This window comes from Puma concolor, chromosome A2, assembly GCF_028749965.1.
Source record: "Puma concolor isolate L17-30 chromosome A2, mPumCon1.1.hap2, whole genome shotgun sequence".
In the NCBI taxonomy this organism is placed as follows: domain Eukaryota; kingdom Metazoa; phylum Chordata; class Mammalia; order Carnivora; family Felidae; genus Puma; species Puma concolor.
In genome coordinates, this window is record NC_141668.1 from 158,375,633 (window position 1) to 158,400,522 (window position 24,890).

The 24,890-nt window shown below is 54.7% G+C and overlaps 1 protein-coding gene across 2 annotated transcripts; it reads left to right on the forward strand.

Annotated features, from left to right (window-relative positions):
- The first annotated feature begins 5,453 nt into the window (after positions 1-5,453).
- On the forward strand, positions 5,454-24,450 carry IL12RB1 (interleukin 12 receptor subunit beta 1). 2 transcript variants are annotated; one of them, XM_086698627.1, is made up of 16 exons: positions 5,455-5,642; positions 6,666-6,728; positions 7,589-7,703; positions 8,218-8,387; positions 9,804-9,946; positions 12,918-12,951; positions 13,877-14,002; positions 14,506-14,588; positions 15,567-15,810; positions 18,162-18,323; positions 19,024-19,161; positions 19,754-19,909; positions 21,454-21,588; positions 22,538-22,640; positions 22,932-23,013; positions 23,798-24,450. In XM_086698627.1, the coding sequence occupies exons 1-16, from the start codon at positions 5,573-5,575 to the stop codon at positions 24,149-24,151; spliced, it is 2,178 nt and encodes a 725-aa protein (XP_086554753.1). In that variant the 5' UTR covers positions 5,455-5,572; the 3' UTR covers positions 24,152-24,450. The 2 variants fall into 2 exon arrangements, with proteins under 2 accessions (XP_086554754.1, XP_086554753.1); XM_086698628.1 differs by lacking the exon at positions 22,538-22,640 and having other exon boundaries at positions 5,454-5,642; positions 23,798-24,007.
- Positions 24,451-24,890: the final 440 nt, after the last annotated feature.

Sequence of the window (24,890 nt, forward strand, 5' to 3'; positions counted from 1 at the left end):
CGCGTTGGGCTAAGCTGCTGTGAGCCCAGAACCCACTTCTGATCCTCTGTCCCCCTCTCTCTCCACTCTTCACCTGCTGGTTCTCTCTTTCTCTCAAAAATAAACATTAAATAAAAAAAAAAAAAAAAGGAGGGGCGCCTGGGTGTCTCAGTCGGGTAAGCTCCGACTTCGGCTCAGGTCATGATCTCGCAGTTCATGGGTTCGAGCCCCGCGTCGGGCTCTGTGCTGACCGCTCGGAGCCTGGAGCCTGCTTCGGATTCTGTGTCTCCCTCTCTCTTTGCCCCTCTCCTGCTCACGCTCTGTCTCTCTCTGTCTCAAAAATAAGTAAACATTAAAAAAGTAAAAAGGTACAGGTACTCCCCTCACAAATTTATGAAAGATAAATAAAAATAAATAAATAAAATTGACATATAATTCACCCACCATAAAATACACCTTTTAATTTATTTTTATTTTTTAAGTTTATTTATTTTGAGAGAGACAGAGAAAGCGCAAGGGGGGGAGGGGCAGAGAGAGAGAGAGGAGAGGGCGAATCCCAGGCAGTCTCCACGCCATCATTGCACAGAGCCCAACTCGGGGCTGAAACCCACAAAACCGTGAGATCATGACCTGAGCCGAAATCAAGAGTCCGACGCTTAACAGACCGAGCCACCCCGGGGCCCCTAAAATATCTCTTTTTAAAGAGTACCATTCCGTGGTTCTCAGCATATTCTCAGAATTGTGTAATCGTCACCACTATCTAATCGCAGAACATTTTACCAACCCTAGAAGAAAACCTTTACCCGAGAGCACTCACCATCCTCCCTCCAGCAGCCGCCAATCTGCTTTCTGTCTTCGTGGCTTTGCCTGTTCTAGACATTTCACATAAATGGAATCCTACAACGTGTGGCCTTTTTTGTGTCCGGCTTCTGTCGCTCCACACGATGTTTTCAAGTTGCACCCACGCTGTAGCTTGAATCGGGGCTTCCTTCCTTTTTATGGCTGAATAATATTCCATCGTGTGGATGGACCCCATTTTGTTTATCCGTTCACCTGTCGATGGACATTTGAGTTTTTCCACTGTTGGGCTCTTGTGAGTTGCGCTGCTGTGAACATTCATGCGCAAGTTATTGTGTGGCCATATGCTTTCAATTCTCTTGGGTCTACATCGAGGCGTGAAATTCCTGGGTCATATGGTAACTCTGTATTTCTGCTTTTTCAAAAACGGCCAGACTGTTCTGTGCAGTCAAAAGCAGCCACTGCTGTAAGCTGAGCCATGTTTTTCCAAAATCCAGACGTTGAAATCCTCACCGTAGGTCCTTCAGAATGTGACTGTGTCCGGAGAGAGGGACTTTAAAGGGACAATTAAAGTAAAATGAGGTTACCTGGGTGGATCCTAATCCAACATGATTGCTGTCTTTATAAGAAGAGATTAGGGGGGCGCCTGGGTGGCTCGGTCGGTTAAGCGTCCGACTTCGGCCCAGGTCATGATCTCGTGGTTGGTGAGTTCAAGCCCCGCGTCGGGCTCTGTGCTGACAGCTCAGAGCCTGGAGCCTGTTTCAGATTCTGTGTCTCCCTCTCTCTCTGCCCCTCCCCCATTCATGCTCTGTCTCTCTCTGTCTCAAAAATAAATAAACGTTAAAAAAAATTAAAAAAAAAAGAAGAGATTAGGGCACAGGCACGCACAGAAGGAAAGCCACGTGAACACGCAGGAAAACCCCATCTGCAAGCCGGGGAGAAAGACCCCAGAAGAAGCCAAACCTGCCAACATCTTGATCTTGGACTTGTAGCCTTCAGAACTGTAAGGAAAGAAATCCCTGTTATTGAAGGCACTCCGTCTCAGCCACCCAGTTAAATGTAATTTCAGACAAACAATGAATAATTGTTCATAATGTTCCACGCAATCCTTGGTAAGTAGATATGCTAAAAACTTAGGGGGCGTTTAACCTGAAATTCTCATTTATTTTATTTTATTTTTTAATTTTTTTTCTCAACGTTTATTTATTTTTGGGACAGAGAGAGACACAGCATGAATGGGGGAGGGGCAGAGAGAGAGGGAGACACAGATACGGAAACAGGCTCCAGGCTCTGAGCCATCAGCCCAGAGCCCGACGCGGGGCTTGAACTCACAGACCACGAGATCGCCACCTGGCCGAAGTCGGACGCTTAACCGACTGCGCCACCCAGGCGCCCCCTGAAATTCTCATTTAATAGGGCACGTTTTATCTGGCAACCCTATGCTAAAAGGACCTCAGGCTATAGCTTGTCTACCCTGGGTAATGGGGAGCTCACACCTTACAGTGACCGACGACAGCCCTGTCTCTGGTCTGTTCTGCCTACAAGTTCTCCTAGGGTCCAAGTTGGGGTGGACATGTGACCTACAGACTTTTCATTCACTTCAGCCAGGGTGACAGGCTCACGGTGGACATGAAACCCAAACTCAGCCAATCAGTCTTCCCTGGGACTTTGGCTGCAATCTTGGGGAAAGAGAGGTTCCCTGTACCAGAGGTGGTTGGACCAGGCAAATGGGGGAGCTGCTGGAGGGGGAGCCACCAGAGAGGTTTCAAATGCCCTTGCTCCACCTGGAGAACTTCTCCACAGGACTTCCAAAATTACACCTTCCGTGGGTGCTAGGGGACATTTATTGACTGACTCGCTGAATCAATCGAACAATGAGTGCAATTTTTCCCTGGTGAACGCCTATGCATCTTTCAAAACCCGCTTCAAATTTAAGAAGCATCAAAGAACATTTTTACCGAATGAATAAGTGATTTGTTTTCCTGCGAACTTCTATACATCCATCAAAACCCTTCTCAGGTATCTCTGAGGGGCATCAGGGAGTGTGATTGTTGAACGAATAAGTGATGCCTAGAAATGTGTTTGATTAAAAAAAACGAACAGATTTTCTCCTTGCAAAATCCTATTCATCCTTCAACATTCTCAGATGCCCTCCAGGGGCGTCAGGGTCTTGTGGCCACGAGAAGGGAAAAGCTCAACCCTCGGCTGACTGAAGGTCACTCTACCCAGGAAGGAGGCGGAAGCTGAGGGGGTGGGGAAATTCTGTGGTTCCTCCTGTCACGATTTCCATTTCCGGCGGCCCCTTTTAACCCAATCCTTCCTGCCTCCCCCTCCCAGCAGTTCGTGAGGCGGCTGAAAGTGGGGCAGCCCTAGGGGCATACCCCAGCTGTGTTTCTAGGGCAGCTGGGAGGGGCCACCAAGGGCACCCCAGGGCTTCCTGGAGTAGGGGCGGGCAGGCCAAGGGAGGTGGGTGTGCAGATCGGGCATGGGGGAAGGTGAAGTGCAGATCCTGACTTTGATAAGGATAGAAACACCACTTCACCTGTGACTGGCGTCCTGCTCACACACCTGCTATGGCTCCCCAGTGCCCTTGGGAAAAAAGCCCAGCCCTTCAGCCTGACGCTCGAGGTCCCTGTCCGACTTACCACCTTCATCTCTCCTGTGGAGTCCGAGACTTCCTTGCTCATCTTGATGTTCCCCCAAAGCATGTCCCCTGAGCTTTGGTCTCTGCTGTGCCCCTCTGCGGGGAGTGCTGTTGCATTCTATAAACCCCAGTTCAAGATCCCCCTTCTCTGGGCATCCCTCCCTACTCTCCCTTGGAACACCCCCAGCCCCTCCCTGCACCCAGCCCTGGCATCAAGGAGCCGGGGGGGGGGGGGCATCTGTGTCCAGCTCTGACCCCTCCTCCACTCTTCTCTCCCTCCTTCGATGTCTTTCCAGTGGCTGCTCTGACTTTGGGGAGATGGGAAGGAGCTGTGACAAGAGCAGAGGCCACTGGAGGCCCCCCAAACAATGATTAATTACGCTGGCTGTCTGGTGGGCACGATCTGCTGGGAGCCCAGCCTATTTTGCAGATGGGGTAGCTGAGGCCTGGAAGGGCCGACCTCGGTGATGGGGCAGCCCTGGGGCATGAGGCTCACTCCCCACTCACCGCTCAGCCCCACTGGGCAGTGGGGAGGGGAGGGGACTCTCTCTGAATCCATCTGTTCACAGGCAGCTGAGGCCTCTGGGCTCAGTGTCTCCATCTGTGAAATGGGGCCCATGATGGTGTCTCCTCGGGTGGGGTCTCAGGCTCCTCGAGGGGAGGTCGTTTCCTTATGTTTCTCTCAATCTGTCTCTGTCTCTCTCTGTCTCTGCCCCTCCCCCAGGCCTCACACATCAGTCCTGCAGCCCACTCCACCCCCTGGCCTGGCCTGGCCCTATTGCCAGTGAAGGCTGCTCTGTGCGGGGTCACGGGGTCCCCGTCCCCACTGTGCCAGGCCTGGGACACTGTTTCTTTGTTCCCATGGCTCTGACCTCATGGCCTCCCGGGCGCCTGACCCTGACCGGCCCAGCTGCCCCCCCACCCCCAACCGGGGACAGGGCTTCTCCGAGAATGGGCCTCCTCCTGGCCCACCTGGGCCTCAGTTTCCCCAGATGCTCTTCCAAGACAGACCCTCACCATATGCTCCTCCGTCTCCCACGGTTCCGTGAACATTTTTTTTTTTTTTTTTTGTAGGTGAAAAATCACATGACATAAAAGTAACCAGTTTAAAATACACAGTTCAGTGGCATTTAGAGCATTCACTGCGTTTTGCAACCGTCACCTCTGTCTAGTTCCAGAACGTTCTCCCCACCCCAAGGGGAAGCTCGTCCCCATTAGCAGTCACTCCCCAGCCCCCCCCCCCCAGCCGCTGGCAACCACTAATCTTTCTGTCTCTTCGAATCTGCCTGCTCTGGACATTTTATTTTTTATTTTTTAATTTTTAATTTTTAATTTTTTTTTTTTTTTGCTCTGGACATTTTATATACATGGAATCATACAACACGTGGGCTGCTGCGTCTGGCTGTTTTCACTCAGCACGATGTGTTTGAGATTCACCCGCTTTGTAGCATGAATCAGTGCTTCTCCATGGACATCCTGGGCCTCTTTTGACAGTGGGGAGAAAGACTCAGAAAATGAGACCCCCAGATGCCAAAGAAACAGACACGGAGAAGAGAAAACGCTTCGTCTGAAGGAAGCAAAGGGGCTCTTTAGGAGCCGGGACCCAGGGTGCCCTGAGACCAGAGTCTGAGAAACGGGGAGGTGGGCATTTACTGCGGCGGGGGAGGGGAGGGTGCGGGGGGGGGGGGAGGGGTAAGGTACAGCAAACACTTCAGAATGACTTGTTGGGAGAGTGAACTCAGACATCCAAGAACCCTGGGCTCCCATTTGGCACCCGAGTCTCAGAAGTTGGCTAGAGAGGGCCAGAGACCAGGGCAAGGGCCCAGAGCTGCCCCCTCATGAGGCTGGCACCCGGTGTCCTGCTTGGGTCTTTCTCGGGTCGGAAGAGACCCTGAGATCTAAGGCCCTGGGTCAGACTGGCCCCACGGGTGGCTCTGTGGCTGGGATGAGGCCACCATCACCGAGCTGACTTCCTGGGTTTCTCTTTCAGTTTGACTTATGCCAGGAGGGGCCATGACACCTAACTTTTTTTTTTTTTTTTAATCTTTTTAGCATTCTTTCTTGCTCAGCTTCAATGTGTTCCAGGGCGAGGACAGGGTGGCTGGGCCTCGCCAGCAACACAGAAGCTCATCTGGGGCTGCAGGCCTCTGCATGGACTTCATGGGGCAGTTGTTGACCAGGCTGGTCCCCCTCCTTCTGCTCCTGCTTCCAGGGCAGGGCGGTGAGTGCTCCACCCTGACAAGGTGGCTCTTTGCTGGGAGACGTGTGTGTGAAAGGCCGTGGATCTGGGTTTCTGGGGTGGGTTCTGCGTCTCTGGGCCTCAGTCTTTCCCTCTCTCAAATGGGAGATCGCTGATCATACCTTCCGGGGTCCAACTTGGGCATCCTCCCTCCGGTCTTGATGTTGTCTTCTGTGGAATGGGCCGAACCCCTGAATCTTTCCCACTTCCCAGAGTTCTGTGAGAAATGCTAAGAAAAGGATGGGGCGCCTGGGTGGCTCAGGCGGTTAAGCGCCTGACTTTGGCTCATGTCATGGTCTCACGGTTCGTGGGTTCGAGCCCCGTGTGGGCGTCTCGGCTGTCATCCAGAGCCTGCTTTGGATCCTCTGTCCCCCTCTCTCTCTGCCCTTCCCCCGCTCACGCCTCTGTCTCAAAAATAAATAAAACCTTTTAAATAAGTAAATAAATAAAAAGAAATGCTAAGAAAAGGGTAAAGAACAAATATGTATATAAGTGATATACAGGGTAACTGATTATGTTTGTAGTATATGGTATATTCCTACCTTATATATACTCATAGACTCTCTCCGTCTTGGGGAATCAGATGGGAAGGAGCCCAGACCCCTGCAGATGGCTGGGTTTGACCTCTAATTCCGGTTCAGCTGTTGCTGCTGTGTGACCTCAGGCCACCCCTTTGCCTCTCTGTGCCTCAGTTTCCCTCTCTGGAAACAGCAGCGGCAGGGTTTCAGGGCCTTCAGGGGTCAGGCAGGGCTGGAGATCAGAGACGGGGAGGGGTCCAGGGGACCCTGGGAAAAGCAGCCTGAGAGGTTGACGCGTGGATGAACCAGCGGGTGGATGGATGGGCAGAGGATTGGACGTGTGGAGGGACGGCAGGGCGGGTGGGCGGATCCGTTTATGGGAACGTGGAGAGGTGGGTGGATGGTGACTTGGCGAGCCCCCGGCCTGAGCCCCTCTCCCATGCAGTTGAACTCTGGGAATGTCATGATCTCTTTGTTGCCTTTGCAGCCGAAGCCTGCAGCACGAGCGGGTGCTGTTTTCAGGACCCACCGTATCCGGATACAGACTCAGGTCTGGAACAGTTCTGCGCTGTGGGGAGAGGGCATGCGGGGCTCTGACTGGCCCATCCCTGGGGGCCGGTCCCTCAGCTCTCTCCTGCCCAGCCAAAGTTTGAGGCCGGCCTGAGGTCTTGGGAGTGACCAGAAGGCCTACTGTCCTATCCTCACCAAGCTCGGGCGTCCTGGATCAGTCGCTTGCCTCTCTGAGCCTCGTCTCCTCCCTCGCAGGGTCGCAGACTTGGTTTCTGTGTCTGTTCAGCGTGGGGGGGCTAAGCAGCCGTGAGACATTTTGGGGCTCCCCGGAGGCAGGCATTGCTGAACATGTGTGCTTGCGATGCACCCCAATAAGGGCCTGCCATTGAACAGGCTCTTCATCCGCTCTTTTGTGCGAGAAATAGTCACTGAGCACCCACTGTGTGCGGACACAGTTCTAGGCATGAAAGAATCGGCCGTGACCCCAACTGCCAAACACGTACATGGACGGCATCCTAGGATGTGCTATGAGAAACCAGAGGAGGTGGGGGATGAAGGAAGGGGCTGTTTCAGGTTGCCTGGTGGTCAAGGAGGTGACCCTGAAGGAGAAACTGGAATGTCAAGATCTGGGGGGAAAGCATTCTAGGCAGCTGGCCCCGCGTGTGCAAAGGCCCTGTGGTGGGAGTAAGCTTGGTGTGTTTGAGGGCTGGTGAGGAGTCCACTGGTGTGGCCGGAGGGGGGTGAGCACAGGAGACGGCAGGAGACAGGAGAAAAGGGCACAGGGAGGGGGCTGGGAGCGGGTTCCTTAAATGTCACAAAGATTTACCCTGAGGGTGCGTCAGCAAGGAGGGGCCCCTCCCGATTCTTGGTCCATTCCCAAACCTCTGGTATCTCCTCTAGGCTCGGCTTCAGGCCCCAAGGACCTGACCTGCTACCGGATATTCAGCGCCGGTTATGAATGCTCCTGGCGGTACGAGGGCCCCTCGGCTGGGGTCAGCCACTTCCTGAGGTGCTGGTGAGGACCCTGCCCCAGTTCCCAGACCCTCATTCATCACCCCACCCTGGCTCCCGCTCTCAGATGTGTGACCTTGTCAGGCTCCTTTCGGGAGGCTCAGTTTCTCATGTGAGAAGAGAGGGCTGGGACTCTCTATGTTGTGGCGGGTGGGGGGTGGGGTGGGGGGCGTCAGCGTGGGTGGGCGTCCCTCTAGCCCCTCGTCCCCACCCTCTCACTCACTCGTCCACCCTCCCATTCATTCATTCCCATCTTCCTTCCTCCTGTGGCAGCCCATCTCGCGAGATTCCGGGACACAAACACACACACACACACACACACACACACACACACACACACACACACACACACCCACCCAACCCCTCGGTTCCAGGCTGATCCCCACGGAGTCCCCAGGCCGCGGAGGGGGAGCAAAGGGGGCAGAAGAAGATGCTGGGATGCGACTCACACCTTCTGCCGAGGCACCCTGGGGGTCCCGAGGACCCCCAGACTGAGCACCAGCACTCTCCCTCCCCAGCCTCAGGTCCGGGCGCTGTTGCTACTTTGCCGCGGGCTCGGCCACCAAGGTGCAGTTCTCCGACCAGGACGGCATATCTGTGCTGCAGGCCGTCACCCTCTGGGTCGAATCTCGAGCCGGGAACCGGACAGAGAAGTCACCCAAGGTCACCCTGATGCTTCATAGCTCAGGTCAGTACCCTGTTCTCCTCCTCCTCCTCCTCCCCGCGGCCCTTTCGTCACCCAGAGAAGCCTCCGGTCCCTGAGCCTGGACCTGGGGGGGATTCCGGCCAGCGGCTCAATAACGCCAGCTGTTTTCACATCACACGCTATCGTGAGACATGGCAGTTTTTTATGGTCCCCTCGCCAATCCCCACCTGCCGGGCACTTAGGTGGCTTCTGGGTGAAGGCTGCTGGGACCCCGTTGGGTCCTCTATGTCTGTTTTCACGACTCAACCACATACACTTTGACGTATCGTTGCTGAGTTCCCACCGTGTGCTACCGCTGAGTCACAGGGACACGAGCGAGGCCACCAAAGTCTGCAGCTCGGAGCTGGGACTAGGGTGAGGTGAGAAGGGAACCCGCCTGGGGCACAACATTTCCAAGGGGTGCCCCAAACCTCGCTAGTCGATATAAATGCTACGGTAATGCAATATTTTTAAAAATCAAAATTCATGGGAAGAAAAAATCCACGGTGAACAAAATACCGCGTTTTAAAATATGGGGTCGGTTTTAAAATAATCGCGTTTTAAAATATGCTCAGTCGGTTAAGCGTCCGACTCTTGATTTTGGCTCAGGTCATGATCTCACAGTCCTGAGATGGAGTCCTACGTCAGGCTGCCTAAGCGCTGGGCTGCCTAAGATTCTCTCTGTCCCTCTCTCTGCCCCTCCCCTGCTCATACTCTCTCTCTCAAAAACAAACAAACAAACAAAACCCCTCTAAACTCATAAATTAATTAGTTAATTAAAGACAGGATCCGACCGTGTCTTTGTACACCCTTGCCTTTCTTGCTTCACTGTACTCGTGGCCCTGCCTCTCTCTGCCTTCGTGGAGCCCAGAATCAAGTGGGGTTGATGAACAAGGCATGATTATGACATACGAGGAGATACCGCTGGGAGGCCAAGGAGGCTTCCGGCTCAAGCTGAGCCCGGAAGGATTAAAAAAAAAAAAAAAAAGATCCAACAGGAATAAAGCGTAGAAAAGTGTGTTCCAGGTGGAGGACATGAGAGCGACGGCAAGTGCAAAGGCCCTGAGGTAGAATCAGGCATGGTGTGACCAAGATGCAGAAAGAACGATAGACGTCTCTCTTTGGGTCAGGGTCTAAAAAATTAGTAAGATTTCCCTAATCGTCCTCTAGAAAAATAGATTGCCAACGACCCTCCCCGTCAGCAGCTTACAAAAGCGCCTGTCTCACTATAGCGTTGCTCTAAGGGGTATTGATATTTCCCTCCCAGGCTTAGACGGAGCATGTAAGGGTTTCCCCGATTCACATACTGGGGGCTTAGTCAGTTACCCTGGGCTGGGTGGGACGGATGTTCTGAAATTTTCAGGACCAGTAACTCACGCATATGCTGGCCCCCTCCCCAAACCCCATCTCTGCTTCCAGTTAAATACGACCCACCGCTGCTGGGAGACATCAAGGTGTCTGGCTCCGCGGGGCGGCTGCTCATGAAGTGGGAGACCCCAGCCCGCCAGGATGGCGCCGAGGTCCAGTTCCGGCACCGGACAGCCGGCAGCCTTTGGAAGCTGGTGAGTTTATTCTCCGGGCGGGGGGAGAACACAGGCCTCTCCCCGGGGCAGCTCCATCCCCCAAATCAGTTTCACCGTCTCTACACCCTTCCCCCCTCCTACCTGGCCTCCACTCTTGCCTTGTTTCTAGCCTCTGGAGTCTCCTTGACACTCAGCTCTCGTCGTGACCTCCCTCGCTCGCACACCTTCCATGGCTCCCTATTACCCTCAGGAGGGCATCCTTTCCTCGGCTGGCCCTAGGTACCCTCACCTGCCTCGTGCTTCCTCTGGTCCCCTCCTGAATGGCTGTTAGTCTCTGCTCATGCCCGGCATTTCCAGACTCTGCCTTTACCCACGCAGTCTTCTCCATCTGTATGCTTTCCTTTCTATCTGAGCACATGAGAATCCAGCCCACCTTCAGGGTCCAGCTCCAGGGCCGCCTCTCCAGGAAGCTGCCCTTCCGCTTCCACTCCTCCCTTCCCTCCTCCTCCTCCTCCTCCTCCTCCTCTTCCTCCTTTTCTTCTTCTTCTTCTTCTTCTTCTTCTTCTTCTTCTTCTTCTTCTTCTTCGATATAATTGACATATAACATTATATAGGTTTCAGGTGTTCAACATACTTATTTGATATTTATATACATATTGTGAGATGATCACACGAAGTTATAAACCTTTTTTCTTGTCCTAAGACCTTTGGAAGATCTACTCTCCCAGGAACTTTCAAATACACCACACCGTGTTATTATTGTTATTATTTTTTAAATGTTTACTTATTTTTGAGACAGAGAGTGCCAGCGGGGAGGGGCAGAGGGAGAGGGAGCCACAGATGCCCAAGCAGACTCCAGGTTCTGAGCTGGCAGCCCAGAGCCTGACACGGGGCTCGAACTCACGAACTCGGAGATCATGCCTTGAGCCGACGACGGCGGACGGGTCACCGACTGAGCCACCCAGGCGCCCCCATCAGGCAGTATGATTAGCTACAGTCACCGAGCTGGACATGACATCCCCAGGACTGACTGCTTTTACAAATGAAGTTTGTCCCTTTTGACCACCTTCACCCATGTCACGCACCGCCCACCCCTGCCTCTGGCAACCACCAATCAGTTCTCTGTATCCACACGTTTCCGGGTGGTTTTGCTCTAGATTCCACGTGGGTGAGAGATGCTTTTACACTTAGCATAATACACTCCCCCATTCATGTCGTCACAGACGGCAAGATTTCCTTCTTGTACGGCTGAGTGATAGTCCATTGTATATATACCACCTGATTTTGGTTTTGTTTTTGGTTTTTTTTCATTCATCCATCGTCGGACCCTTAGGTTGTTTCTCTGTATGACTTTTTTGGACCTTCATTCATTTTCTTTGGCTACCCTCTGCCGCCCCTGCTGTTTCCCCCCATCCCGGGGCAGAGCCAGCTGGGCCTGCCAGAAATCTCAGCCCTTGCTTAGCGCCCAGGAAGTCTCTAGTCTGGGGGGCACCTGGGTGGCTCCGTCGGTTAAGCGTCCCAACACTTTGATCTCAGCTCAGGTCACGATCTCACGGTTTGTGGGATCTCCGCTGACAGCATGGAGGCTGTTGGGGATTTTCTCTCTCCCTCTCTCTCTCTGTCCCTGCCCTGTTCGTGCTTTCTCCATCTCTCTCTCTCTTTCTCTCAAAATAAATAAACTTAAAAAAAAAAAAAAGAAGAAGAAGAAGCCCCTAGTTTGGGAGAGACAGAGACCTCCAGCCTCTGAATTATGGCGTCTCCTCCTCCCTCAGACTGGGAGCATCTTGAGGTCAGGGAGCCACCTCAGCGTCAGCCCCGCCATCCCTCCCAATGTTGGGCCCCTCTGAGTCTCTGTTATGCCATCAGGTCAACGGGATCAGTCAGAGGCAGTGGTATGGGGCCTCTGATGGCGAAAGGCGTGTCTCTCTGTTTTATTTCCAGCCCCCTGAGCACCTTAGCAGAGGAGGGAACTGAAGCTTGGGATGTTGGGGGACTCTCAGCATCACACCGGGAAGTGTGGGCCAGGCTGTGTCCTAAATCTGGCTTTCCTGACCCCCAACACCATAGACATACAGGTTTTGCCACCTAAAGTAATTTTTGTTAAGATTTTTTCTTTTTTTCTTTTTTCCTTTTCTTTCTTTTTTTTTTTTTTTTTGAGAGAGAGAGAGAGAGAGAGAGCGAGCGCAAGCAGGGGAGGGGCAGAGAGAGAGAGCAAGACACAGAGTCTGAAGGCAGGCTCTAAGCTCTGAGCTGTCAGCAGAGATCCCGATGCGGGGCTCGAACCTACGAACCGCGAGATCGTGAACTGAGCCGAAATTAAGAGTTGGACGCTTAACCAACTGAGCCACCCTGGCGCCCCTGCCTCCTGAAATCTTTTCAGTAAACTTTTGATTTTAGAAGAATCTTAGATTCTCCGTAAAGTTTCCAGGAAGCCAACAACTCCCACAGAAACTCCACCCAGCTTCCCTACATGTTAATATCTCACATTCTTTTTTTTTTTTAATTTTTTTTTTCAACATTTTTTATTTATTTTGGGGACAGAGAGAGACAGAGCATGAACGGGGGAGGGGCAGAGAGAGAGGGAGACACAGAATCGGAAACAGGCTCCAGGCTCCGAGCCATCAGCCCAGAGCCTGACGCGGGGCTCGAACTCACGGACCGTGAGATCATGACCTGAGCCGAAGTCGGACGCTTAACCGACTGAGCCACTCAGGTGCCCCTAAAATAATTGTTTACAAGGAAAAGAGCTAATATTTCTCAACACCGAAATGGCCACAGGTTCATTCATATGTGTGTGTGTGTGTGTATGTGTGTGTATATATATATATGTATATATGTGTATATATGTGTGTATATATGTATATATTATATATATGTGTATATGTGTATATGTATATATACGTATATATACATATATATGTGTATATGTATATATACGTATATATACATATATATGTGTATATGTATATATGTGTATATATATATGTATATATATATGATCTTGTCCTAGGGCCACTGTGGACGTCAGGATGATGCTGGCTTCGGTGAGAATAATATAACAACAGCTGCAGCAAGCTAGCGTTAATTGAGCACCCACTGGGTGCCAGGCCCAGTGCTAAATTCTCTGTGTGCTTCCTGGCCCACCCTGTAGTTCAGTATTGGATTATTCCCAGTTCACAGGTGAGGAAACAGCCTGAGGGGCGAGAAGCCATTGATCAGGGGCACATCCCCATGGGTGGCCTTGCCAGGACTCTGACCTAGGGCAGGGGCAGAATGGGTGATCTTTTTTTTTAAATTTTTTATTTATTTTATTTTATTTTATTTTATTTTATTTTATTTTATTTTATTTTATTTTATTTTATTTAACGTTTATTTATTTTTGAGACAGAGAGAGACAAAGCATGAACGGGGGAGGGTCAGAGAGAGGGAGACACAGAATCGGAAACAGGCTCCAGGCTCTGAGCTGTCAGCACAGAGTCAGACGTGGAGCTCGACCGCGAGATCATGACCTGAGCCCAAGTCGGCCACTTAACCGACTGAGCCACCCACGCGCCCCAGAAGAATGGGTGATCTTGAAGCCCCAAGGGGACAGGCCCTGGCCTATTCCCACAGTGTCCCTAGGGCCCAGCACACAGCTGGCACTCAATAAATGTATGACGACTGGGGCGCCCGGGTGGCTTAGTCGGTCAAGCATCTGACTCCAGCTCAGGTCATGATCTCGCGGTTTGTGGGTTCGAGCCCCGCGTCGGGCTCTGTGCTGACAGCTCAGAGCCTGGAGCCTGCTTCCGATTCTGTGTCTCCCTCTCTCTCTGCCCCTCCCCCCACACTTGTGCTCTGTCTCTCTGTCTTAAAAAACAAACGTTAAAATATTAAAAAAAAAAAAGTGTATGACGGCTAAGTGTCAAGCCCCGGGGCACCCCCAGGTGTGGGACAGCCCTTCAGCTTGATGTCTGACCTGTTTCTTGCCAGAGTCATGCCTCTGCCCCCTGCAGATGGACGCAGCCCAGGAATTCCAGCTGCGGAGGCGGAGGCTCAGGCCGGGAGCCCCAGGAGATCCCTGGAGCAGTTGGAGCAGCCCCGTGTGTGTCCCGCCTGGTGAGAGCACCTAGAGTCACAGGAACCAGGGCAGGCAGTAGAAATGCGGCAGTGGAGGGGCGCCTGGGTGGCGCAGTCGGTTAAGCTTCCGACTTCAGCCAGGTCACGATCTCGCGGTCCGTGAGTTCGAGCCCCGCGTCGGGCTCTGGGCTGACGGCTCAGAGCCTGGAGCCTGTTTCAGATTCTGTGTCTCCCTCTCTCTGCCCCTCCCCCGTTCATGCTCTGTCTCTCTCTGTCCCAAAAATAAATAAACGTTAAAAAAAAAATGTGTGGTAAAAAGCACATCATTTTAGCCATTTCAAAGTGTAGTTTTCTAGCGTTAAGTATAGTCACGTTGTTGGAGACTAGATCTCCATGTTTTCAGATTTTGCAAACTAACATCCCATGGGAATCCTGTGTTTCAAGGCGGGGCGGGGGGGGGGGTCCCCATCGGGGGTCTGTGGGTGGCGGCCGGCAAGGGAACGCCCCCAGCGTCACTGTCTTGCCCATCCCATTCATTGCAGAACGTCTCCCACAGCCCAGCTGGAGGTTCTCGGTGGGGGCACTCCGCCCAGACGGGAAGAGGCAGGTGACTCTGGATGGGCAGGTAATGGGCCGGCACAGGGCTGTAGGGTGGCCTGGGATGGGCAGAAGGAGACAAGAAAGAGGCTGGAGTCGGGTCACGAGTAGGACATGGGGAAGAGCCATGGAGGTGGCAAGGACCGTGGGTTTAACTCTGCAGGGTAATTGGGAGCAATGGAGGGTATGTGAGCAGAGGAGGGATATGGCGGGGTTCAGGTGTTCGTAGACTTCCCCTGGCTGCCAGGTGGGGGCCAGATTGTGAGGGGCTGGGGTGCAAGCCGGCAGGCCAGGGGTCGGCCATGTCAGTCTAGATGGGAGATAATAAACAACCCGTTAAAAGCAGTCTAATTAACCCCCAGTCTAGATGGGAGATAATAAACAACCCGTTAAGAGCACTCTAATTAACCCCCAGTCTAGATGGGAGATAATAAACAACCCGTTAAGAGCACTCTAATTAACCCCCATTTTACAGGGAAGGAAACTGAGGCACAGAGGGAAACTCTCCTGGCCAAGTCAGGGTGCAAAACCACCAAATGTTGCGCCGCCTGGCTTCACCATAATTAACGCGGCCAGCTCCCTAACGGACTGGGCTGTCGCGGTAAAGGCTGCAGTAAAGCTCTTTCACTTCCTGGCTTTCCTCTCATTCGAATTCCTTTTCTTAGGAAAAATTTCCAGGCTTTTCCAAAGATGGAAAAAAAAAAAAAAACCCACCAAAAAAACCCCAGAAAACGAAAACATTTTTTTCCCTGGCTCTCTGTGAGTTTCGCCAAATTATTTCCCCCTCAGACCAACATGCACTGGACATGAATGGCTATCTTCCAACCGCCCTGGCAGCACGGAGGGTTTCTTTTTGGGGGACAGGGGGCGGGGGCTGGTTGTGTTGTTTTGTTTTAATTTTTGGCACAGGCCCTGGCCCATGGATGAGTCTGCCCGGGGCCGCACCCTGGGGATGATGACCGGGGTCAGGCCTCCGCAAGCAAGCCGTCTCTCACACTCCCCACAGCTGCCCCAGCTTGAGCTTCCAGAAGGCTGCCTCAGGTCCAAGTCTGGCGGGGAGGTGACCTACCGTGTCCACCTGCACATGCTGTCCTGCCCGTGTAAGCCCAAGGCCACAAAGACCTTGCAGCTGAGAAGGTTCATCAATATCTCCGGCGCCGCCTATGACCTGGCTGTCGTCTCCCAGAATCGCTTCGGCCCCGGCCCCAACCAGACGTGGCACATTCCTGCCCATGCCCACACCCACCCAGGTGTCTCCTCTGGCCGGGGAGGGCTGCGGGAGGGCCTCTGGGATCTGAGAACCTACTCTGAGCCTCCGCCAGGCAGGGGGGCCGGGGGGGGGGGGGGGGGAGCGGGGAGGCAGGTGAGGCACAAAGTGAAGGGGGTGTCGAATTTAGGAACGTGTCAAAATCAACTAGGGCATGTCATGTTACAACGCAGTATTTAAAGCAAACGAGCAAACAACAAAACTCTAGCTGGCAAAGTACAGCCCAGACCAACCACCTGTTTTTGTAAATAAAGTTGTACCGGGACCAGGGTGAGATCAGGGTGTGGTGGGCGAGGCGGGCACAGGATTGATCCTATCTTCACTTAAAATCTTGATATCTGGGGCGCCTGGGTGGCTTAGTCATGAAGCATCTGACTTCGGCTCAGGTCATGATCTCGCAGGTTCGTGAGTTCGAGTTCCGCAGCAGGGGAGCTCCAGCCCCGCTTCGGGGGAGCCCCGCTTCTCCCTCTGTCTTCCTGTCTCTCCCTCTCTCTCGCTTGCGCCCCCCCTCTCTCTCAGCATAAAATAAAAATCTTGATGTTTGTTCATTATGTATACATATACATAATTAAATATGTACATGTATTTATGCATATGATGAAACAAATCAAGATTTATATTTATGTATACGGGCACGTATGCGCACACACATATTTTATTGAGGTGAAATTCGCGTAGCAACACCAGCCACTTTAACAGGTGCGATTCAGTGGCATTTAGGACATTCACAGTGATGTGCAACCGTCACCTCTGTCCGGTTCCAGAACATTTCTATCACCCTCAAAGGCAGACCCCGTGCCCATCAGTCGTCACTCCCCATCCCCCTTCTCCCCAGCCCTTGGCAACCACTAACCCGCTTTCTGTCTCTATAGATTTCACGGAAACGGGGTCACACACCACGTGGCCTCTTGTATCTGGCTTCTTTCACCAGCATAACGTTTTCCAAGTTCATCCACGTTTCCTTTTTATGACCGAGGAATATTCTATCGCGTGGCCGGGACCCCGGCGCATTGACCTGTTCATCCGCGGATGAACACTTGGGCTGTTTCCACCTTTTGGCGATTGTAAATTGTGCCCATCACATACTTTTCCGTTCATGTTTTGACTTCTTTAGCTTTATTTATATTTTATTTTATTTTTAATGTTTTATTGACTTATTTTTAAGAGAGAGAGAGAGAGAGAGAGAGAGAGAGAGAGAGCACGAGTGGGGGAGGGGCAGAGAGAGAGGGAGACACAGAATCTGAAGCAGGTTCCAGGCTCTGAGCTGACAGCACAGAGCCTGATCCGGGGCTCGAAGCCACGAACCGTGAGAGCATGACCCCAGCTGGACGCTTAAACGACTGAGCCACCCAGGTGCCCTTGATTTTTTTTTTTTTTAAATATCGCATTTAAAACAACATTTACCTTGACGACTGAGTTCTTCAGTGCCTCACATTTTGTGCCCGATCGTTGCCTCACTCACACCCCGGTCCCGGCCCCACCGAGCCACCCGGCAACCCTGTGAGCACAGGGCTGTTACGATGATGCCCATTTCAGAGATGACACGACTGAGGCTCAGATGGGTGAAGCCACTCGCACAGCAGCGAGCCGGTCAGCTCCCGGCCTGGTTTGGGTCATGGCCCCGCTGTGTGACCTTGGGCCAGTGGCTCTCCCTCCCTGAGCCTCCGAGTCTGTGTTAGTGGGGTGATCACGGTCCCCCTTGGTAGCGAAGGGTATAGCAAAGCCCTCACACGGGCCCAGCGCATATAGTCGGCGCTCAATACGTGCTAGTTGTGGACCCCGGAATTAGAAGTCGTGCCCACCTCCCCAAGGTTGTTGCAGACGCCCTTGCGGTAGGGAGTGGGAGAGATGAGCCGGGAGCTGAGTGGATGTGTCCTTGTGCCCAGGCCAGGAGGCCCATCCGGCACCACACCCACCCGTCACTGGGTGAGGCAGGAGGTGGGTGGCCAGACATCTGCTGGAACAAGAGATGCTCCCCGGGCTGGCGGGGCGGGAAGGGGAGGGGTGCGCATGCGTGTGTGTGTGTGTGTGTGTGTGTGTGTGTGTGCGCGCGCGCGCGCGCAGGAAATCAGTACAGGCGTTGCAGACGGTGGGCGTCTTGGCAGGGAACTCATGGTCAGACCTGGAAATGACCGAACTTATGCAAACAGCCCCTGGGCCCGGCTCCCAGCCCGGTGGCCCCCAGTGTGAGGAGACAGAGCCAGGCGCAGATACCCGCGGCCCCGAGGGGTTAGGGTTTGGCCAGAGGATGGCACCGGGCTACGGGAGCCTCGGACTGGTGAGAGAAGGGGGCACCTGTTCTCACGTGGCTCTCTCCGCTCCTTCCAAAACCAGGGGTTCTGAATATCAGCGCCGGCGCCAACGGGACCATCATGCGTTGGCCAGCCTGGGCCCCGGACATGACCTACTGCATCGAGTGGCAGCCCCGGGGCCAGGACAGGAGCCTGACCACCTGCACCCTGACTCCACCCCAGGATCGGGACCCTACTGGAATGGGTACCGTAATGCCCCGCCTCCGCCTCTGCCTTAGAGCTCCTGGTCGGGTCAGACCTCTATGGGCCGTGCGTGTGCGTTGTGTGAGGCCGAGAGAGGCCTGGCTGCTTACCCGACGTCCCCCAGAGGTGGGAGCCAGGCTGAGACTTGGACCCTCCCCCCCATGCTGGTCGGGAGCTCCCTGCCAGGCTCCTGGGGCATCAGGGCTTACTTAGCCCTGGGCAGATCGCGCCCCAGTAGGTAATGAGTCTCACATCCCAGGGTGCCTGTTAAACATTCACCCGTGCCAGAGAAGGTGCAGCTAGCAAGATACTGGTGGCAAATTTAATGAGGCCTCCGGAGGAAAACGGGGAGGGCTCATGGCCCCGGCAACCTCGCGTCCTCCCTCCCACTTCCTACCCTGGGCCTGGCCTCCGCCAGGAACCTCAGCCTCAGACTGGCCCGTGAGGAGTCCGCAGACTGGGGAGACAGAGCTGGGGACAGGCACACCAGGCCCTGTAGAGGAAGGGCTGGGCTGGAGGGGGGCGGGGACGGGCTGTGGGGGGATAAGGAAGGGATCCTGGAAGAGGGGACATTGGTGCGAGGGTTTTGAAGCATGAGCAGGAGCGCTCTCTGGGAGTTCCCGGCACGAGGCACAGCCAGCGCCGAGATGTGGAGGGAAATACAACCTGTTTACTGGCCTGGCCCGGGCCAATCCTTCCAGCAACCTACAGCTGGAGCAGGGCATCCGGGGCGCTGGAGCAGAAGATGTGTTACCGCATCACGATCTTCGCGTCCGCACACCCACAGAAGCCCACCTCGTGGTCCACGGTCTTGTCCACCTACCACTTCGGGGGCCACGGTGAGTAGCCCAGACCTACGGGGTGGTCCCTCCGGAGGGCTGGGCAGCGGCCTTGGGCGTGAGGAGGACGGAAAGAACATTCAGGGGCACTTACTCCGGGCCAGGCCTTGGCCAGAAGCCAGACACGCAGAAGGGGGTTCCTGTAGACGCCCCGAGCGGCCTCGCCCCATTTTTTTTTTTTTTAACGTTTTATTTTTATTTTTGGGACAGAGAGAGACAGAGCATGAACGGGGCAGGGGCAGAGAGAGAGGGAGACACAGAATCGGAAACAGGCTCCAGGCTCTGAGCCATCAGCCCAGAGCCTGACGCGGGGCTCGAACTCACGGACCGCGAGATCGTGACCTGGCTGAAGTCGGACGCTTAACCGACTGCGCCACCCAGGCGCCCCTCGCCCCATTTTATAGATTCAATAAAGTGAGGCGCAGAGAAGAGAAATGATGGCGCCTGGTCGGGGAGCCAGGACTCGAACCCAGGCCCGGTCAACTCTGCCGCCAAGGTCACCCGCGTGGGTCTCTGCGCGGGGCCAGGCTGGGCACGCGGGAGGGAAGGGTTCAGCCGGTACTCCTGGAACTGACCATGGCCACGGTTGCAGCCCCGGGGGCCGGAAGCCCACAACACGTGCTGGTGAAAAGGCTCAGCCAGGACTCCGTGACTGTGGAGTGGGCACCCTCCGTGCTGAGCGCTTGCCCTGGCGTCCTGAAGGAGTACGTCGTGCTCTGCCAGGAGAAGGATGGAGGCCAGATGTCCAGTACGTGAGGCAGCGCGGGTCTGGCTGCGGGGAGAAGGGGTCTGGGATTGAGGTCTGCCTGGCTGCGGGACCCCGAGCACCTCCCTGCCCCTCTCTGGGCCTTGGTTTTCCCACCCACAACCCAGGAGATGGGCTCCGAGTCTCGACGGCCCTTTCCAGGCCCCCAGGGGGCAGCAGCCGTGTGCCCACAACATACCCCGTGTGTGAGTGGCAGCCCCTCCTGTGAATCAGCAGCTGTCCCCATTTCACAGATGGGAACACTGAGGCCTGCAGCGGGATTCCCGCCCAAGGGTTAAGGAAGCCTGGACTTGGGCTCAGTCAGGTGCCCCTTCTCGCCCCTTAGGAGGGGAAGAAGTGAGAACACGCCAGGCAAGTCTCACTAGGGCCGGAGGTTCCTATCGTTTCCACACCCCGGGGGCCCCCTCTTCCACGCGGGGAACACGGCCTTTCCGATACGGCCTCACACCCCCCACCTCCTGCAGCAACAGGCCGGGCCAGCGAGACCTGCCTCTTCGTGTCTTGCCTTCCCACCAAGCACCTAGCACTCACCGGTCAAGGCAGAGATGTCCCGGGGGCAGGGGGGACACCCAGGTATCAAAGACACCTGCCATCAGCCTGGCCACCCATTGCTTAGAGGGGGTAAATGAGGCCGAGTGGGGTTCGGTGGCTTATTCGGGGCGGCGTAGCTGGCAGCGGCCATTACCGAAAACCCATCTGCCAAAAGTCAGGTTGCTGAAGATTAGCGCACGAACCACCCGTTGGCCACATTTACCCGTTCCCCCCAAATTCCGTTTGAAGAATATTCTATCTTGAATATACACAAAGAATATCGACTGAGGCTTCTAGGATTTTTTTTCTTCTTGGTAACGGCCGGCAGCGGTATTCTCATCGTGAGGATTTTTATCGAGGGCTTTATTTTATTTTTTTTAAGATTTTTATTTATTTTGAGAGAGAGAGAGAGAGAGAGAGAGCACAAGCTGGGGAGGGGCAGAGAGAGAGAGAGACAGAATCCGAAGCAGGCTCCAGGCTCTGAGCTGTCAGCACAGAGTCTGACGTGGGGCTCGGACTCACAGACCGCGAGATCATGACCTGAGCCGAAGTCGGACGCTTAACCGACTGAGCCCCCGGGGCGTCCCGAAAAAGTGTTTTTAAGGAGGAGAGGGAGGAAACCACGCGGATATCCGGGGAAAGGGTGAACAAAGTAGAGGAGGGGGGGACTGTCCGTGCAAAGGCCCTGAGGTGTAACAGAACCTGGCGTCTCTAAGGAGCTTGGAGGAAAAGGCAGGTGGGTCTGGGCAGGGGACGGAGCAAGGAGCCTGCAGAGGTCCGGATTTGAGAAAAATAGCACCATTCGCTAAATATTTTGGTGACGAAGATTCCTCCAAATAAGCTGAGGTGCGTGGGTGCATTAAGAGTTTTCAGCAAAACGCCTTGAGTCCCCATTGCCACTCCTAGGGTGTCGCTGCCCAGCCAGGCCCCTGGCATCCCATCGCCCGATGGGAGTAAAGGCAGTCTAGGAACCCACGCCTGCCTCCCTCCCACAGAGCTGTCTGTGAAGCCCACGGAGACCGAGGTCACCCTTGGTGGCCTTCGGGCTGGCACAGCCTATACCGTGCAGGTTCGAGCAGACACAGTGACGCTGCAGGGCGCCTGGAGCCAACCCCAGCCATTCAGCTTTGGTGAGTAGGAGGGCAGGGCCTGGGTATTTACCCAGCATGCACTGCCCCGGCCCAAGCCTCCCCCAGCCGCCCCGCCCTGGCCCTGCCCCTGCCCCCAGTGCATCACCCTCAGGAGGAAGTCCCACCTCACTCTCTTCCCACCTCTTCTTGCGTTTTTTCCCTTCCGGAACCTTCTCTCACACTCCTGTTGCCTTGCCAGTGCAGGCGCCTCTGCCCGGAATGTCTGTGCTTCCCGCTAACTCCTTTCCATCCTCCAAAACTCAGCTCATAAGCTTCCTCCTCCAGGAAGCCTTCCACGCTTTCCTCTGGGTGCCCACCCCGCCCCCTGCCCCCCTAGCTGTTACTGCCCTTCCTTCCTGGCCTGACATCTTGGGAGTGGGTGAGGGAGGGTGTCTGTGTCCCAGGCTCTGTCCCACCACCCCCCCCCCCTCCAGCCTGGGGGCTCCAGGGGAGGTAGAGGGGGCAGGGGGCTATTTATTGAGTGAGTGAATGTGAATGAATGAGTGTCTCTCTTATCGCAAAGATAAGGAGGCGGGCTCTGTTGTCCTGGGGTGTGTGGCTGGAAGAAATTTGGAAATCAAATGATCCCTGTTCCTGCCATAGTCGCTGCCTGTTGTCCTTACGGTGAAATCTGGTCCCAAGAGAACCAGGCAGTCAGTCCTTGCGTGGGGTGGCAGGTCTGGGTCCAGGGGAGCAACCACATGGGCACAACCTGCGGGCACTTGGAGCCACGGTGTCCTGGGCGCGGCGGGCCAGGCCTTTGTCCCGCAGACACAGGGCAAGTGGGTTCCCCGGTCTCCGGCTTCACGTATGAGGAAACTGAGGCACAGAGGGACCCATGGCATGCCATGGTCAGCAGCGAGTTGATGGAGGGTCCAGCTCTCCCACCTCCCTTCCCAGTAAGAGGCAGGAGGTGTCCCTCCCCCAACCCAACCTCTCCCACTCCCAGAAGTCCAGGTTTCCCACTTCGATTTGTCCGTACTCCTCGCGTCTCTGGGGAGCTTCCTGAGCATCCTTCTCCTGGGCGTCCTTGGGTACCTCGGCCTGAACAGGTAACTTACACCATCTCCCCCAAGATGGTCCATAATGGCAATAGTAGGTATTGGTGCCCAGTTTACAGATGAGGAAACTGAGGCTCAGAGAGTCAGGTCCAAAGTATCCAGCGGTGGGGGCTGAGCTGGGATTTGAAACAAAGTCTGTCAGATGCCCGCCTCCCCCCCCCCCCAATCCACATCAGTTCTCCCTTTATAACCTAGTGGAGATGAACAAAATAAGACAGAACAATGAAAAAGTAAGAACGGATAGAAACACTGCTCCTCCGACCAGCTCCCTTCCCTCCCCAGGGCTGCGCGGTATCTGTGCCCGCCTCTGCCCACACCCTGTGCCAGCACTGTGGTCGAGTTCCATAGCAGCCAGGGGAAGCAGGTAAGGGCACTCCTTTTCTGATTTAAGGTCTTATTTATTGGGTCTATACTCTGGGCTGGCGTTCTACAGAGTAATGGCCATGCCTTCACTCATTTTATCCTCCCCTAACCACTGACACAGGGATTCCAAAAACCCGTCCTATTTCACACTGACAAGCAGAGGCCCAGAGAGGAACCTCCTGTGGGTCGTTTCCTAGCAGCAGAAACAACAGAAGAACCCAGTGTGGGTGGAGGTGGGGGGGGGGGGTAAGGGGAGGATTCCTTGGATGGTGGTCTTCAGGCATGGCTAGATCTAGGAATCCCGACACTGAACATCCATTTGTCTGGGCTGCTGTTCTGCCCGCAGTCTTCCCTCCCAGCCAGGCGCAGTCTTTCCCCAGTGGAAGCAGGTGCTGTTTTCCCCATTCACTTCAGCAAAAGTCTCAGGGCTATCACTGATTGGCCCAGCTTGGGCCACATGCTCATGGAGTCAGGGGCTAGAGTGCTCTGATTGGCTGGGCCAGGTCACATGTCCATCACTCAAATTGGGGTGGGGACACTGCCCTGCCTGCCCAATCACATCAACAGTGAGAAGAGGAACAATTTCCCAAAGAGAAATGGGGGGCCGGGGAAGACTTCCCAAGGGGATGCCGAATGCGGGGGGGGGGGGGGTCACTGATTTAGAGCTGATCCTCGAATTGGTCTCAGGATTTTAGAGAATTAAGCCAGCAGGAGCACGATCCACTCCCCGTGTGGATAGGAAATAGGGCGCTGCCCACAGCCTCAGGCCCACCCTTCCTATCTAGGCTTGGCAGTGGACAAGCCCGGCAGACTTCCCAGAGGAGGTGTACCAAAAAGAGGCCCTGGTGGTGAACGTGTCCTGGGAAAAAGGTGAGGGAACGGACCTGGACACGCCCGGGCATCTCAAGGAGAAGACACGGCTGCTTCAGGGCACTCCTGAGCTGGCCTTGGACACGGAGCTGCCCTCGGAGGACAGGAGACAGGTGCGAGGACACCCTGAGGCTCAGACTCCGGAGCCGGGAAGGCAGGATGGTCTGGAGGGCAGCCCTGCCCAGGCGGCTGGACTCTCACTGCTCTTGGGAGACCTAATACAGACTCCCGTATTCAGTGGCCCTTCGCACACCGGCCTGGAGGCCTGAGGACAGAGGGGAAAGTCGTCCTTCAGGCAGGAAGCCTGAAGACAGCCGGTTATTAAGCAAACATTGCATACCCAGCTTATTCTGTCTAGACACTCCCGCGATGTCCTGAACCCCCACAACCACCTTGAGAGCTACATGGCTGTTCTATCTTACAGACACGGCCACTGAGGCTCAGAGAGGGCAAGTGGCTAGGCTGAAGCTACACAGCACTGGTGGGAGTCAAACCTGGGCCAGGTGACCCAGACCCCATTTCCACCCTCAAGGCTCTGATGCCACCACCCTCCCCGCCCCCCCCCCCCCCCCCCACTGACTCTGTCTAGCAAGTCTTGCAACATGTCCTCTGGTGGGAACTCTAGAAAGCGCCAGAAAATGGAAGCTGCTACCCCCCAAGACATCCATGGGGGAAGGGACAGAACTTTTCGGTGTTAAATAGGCTGGGGGGGGGGGGGGGGGCTCATGCTGATCCTAGGACCCGAGGCTGGACGTCTTGTCCCAGGAGCACTTGATGGGTAGTCTGGGCACAGAGTTCCTGCGGCGCTGCCGGGTGTCCAGGCTCTGAGGATCTAGTGGTGGGGAAAACAAGGGGGGGGGGGGGCTCTAATCATTCTGAAGGAAGTGATGGCCCCTCCTCAGCCTCAGTCTCCTCCCCTGTAGAATGGGGGTGAGGATAATACTGAACTCACAGAGCTGTGGGGTGGGGAAGGGGGCTTATGGCTGAATAAATGAGCCTTCCGTTTTC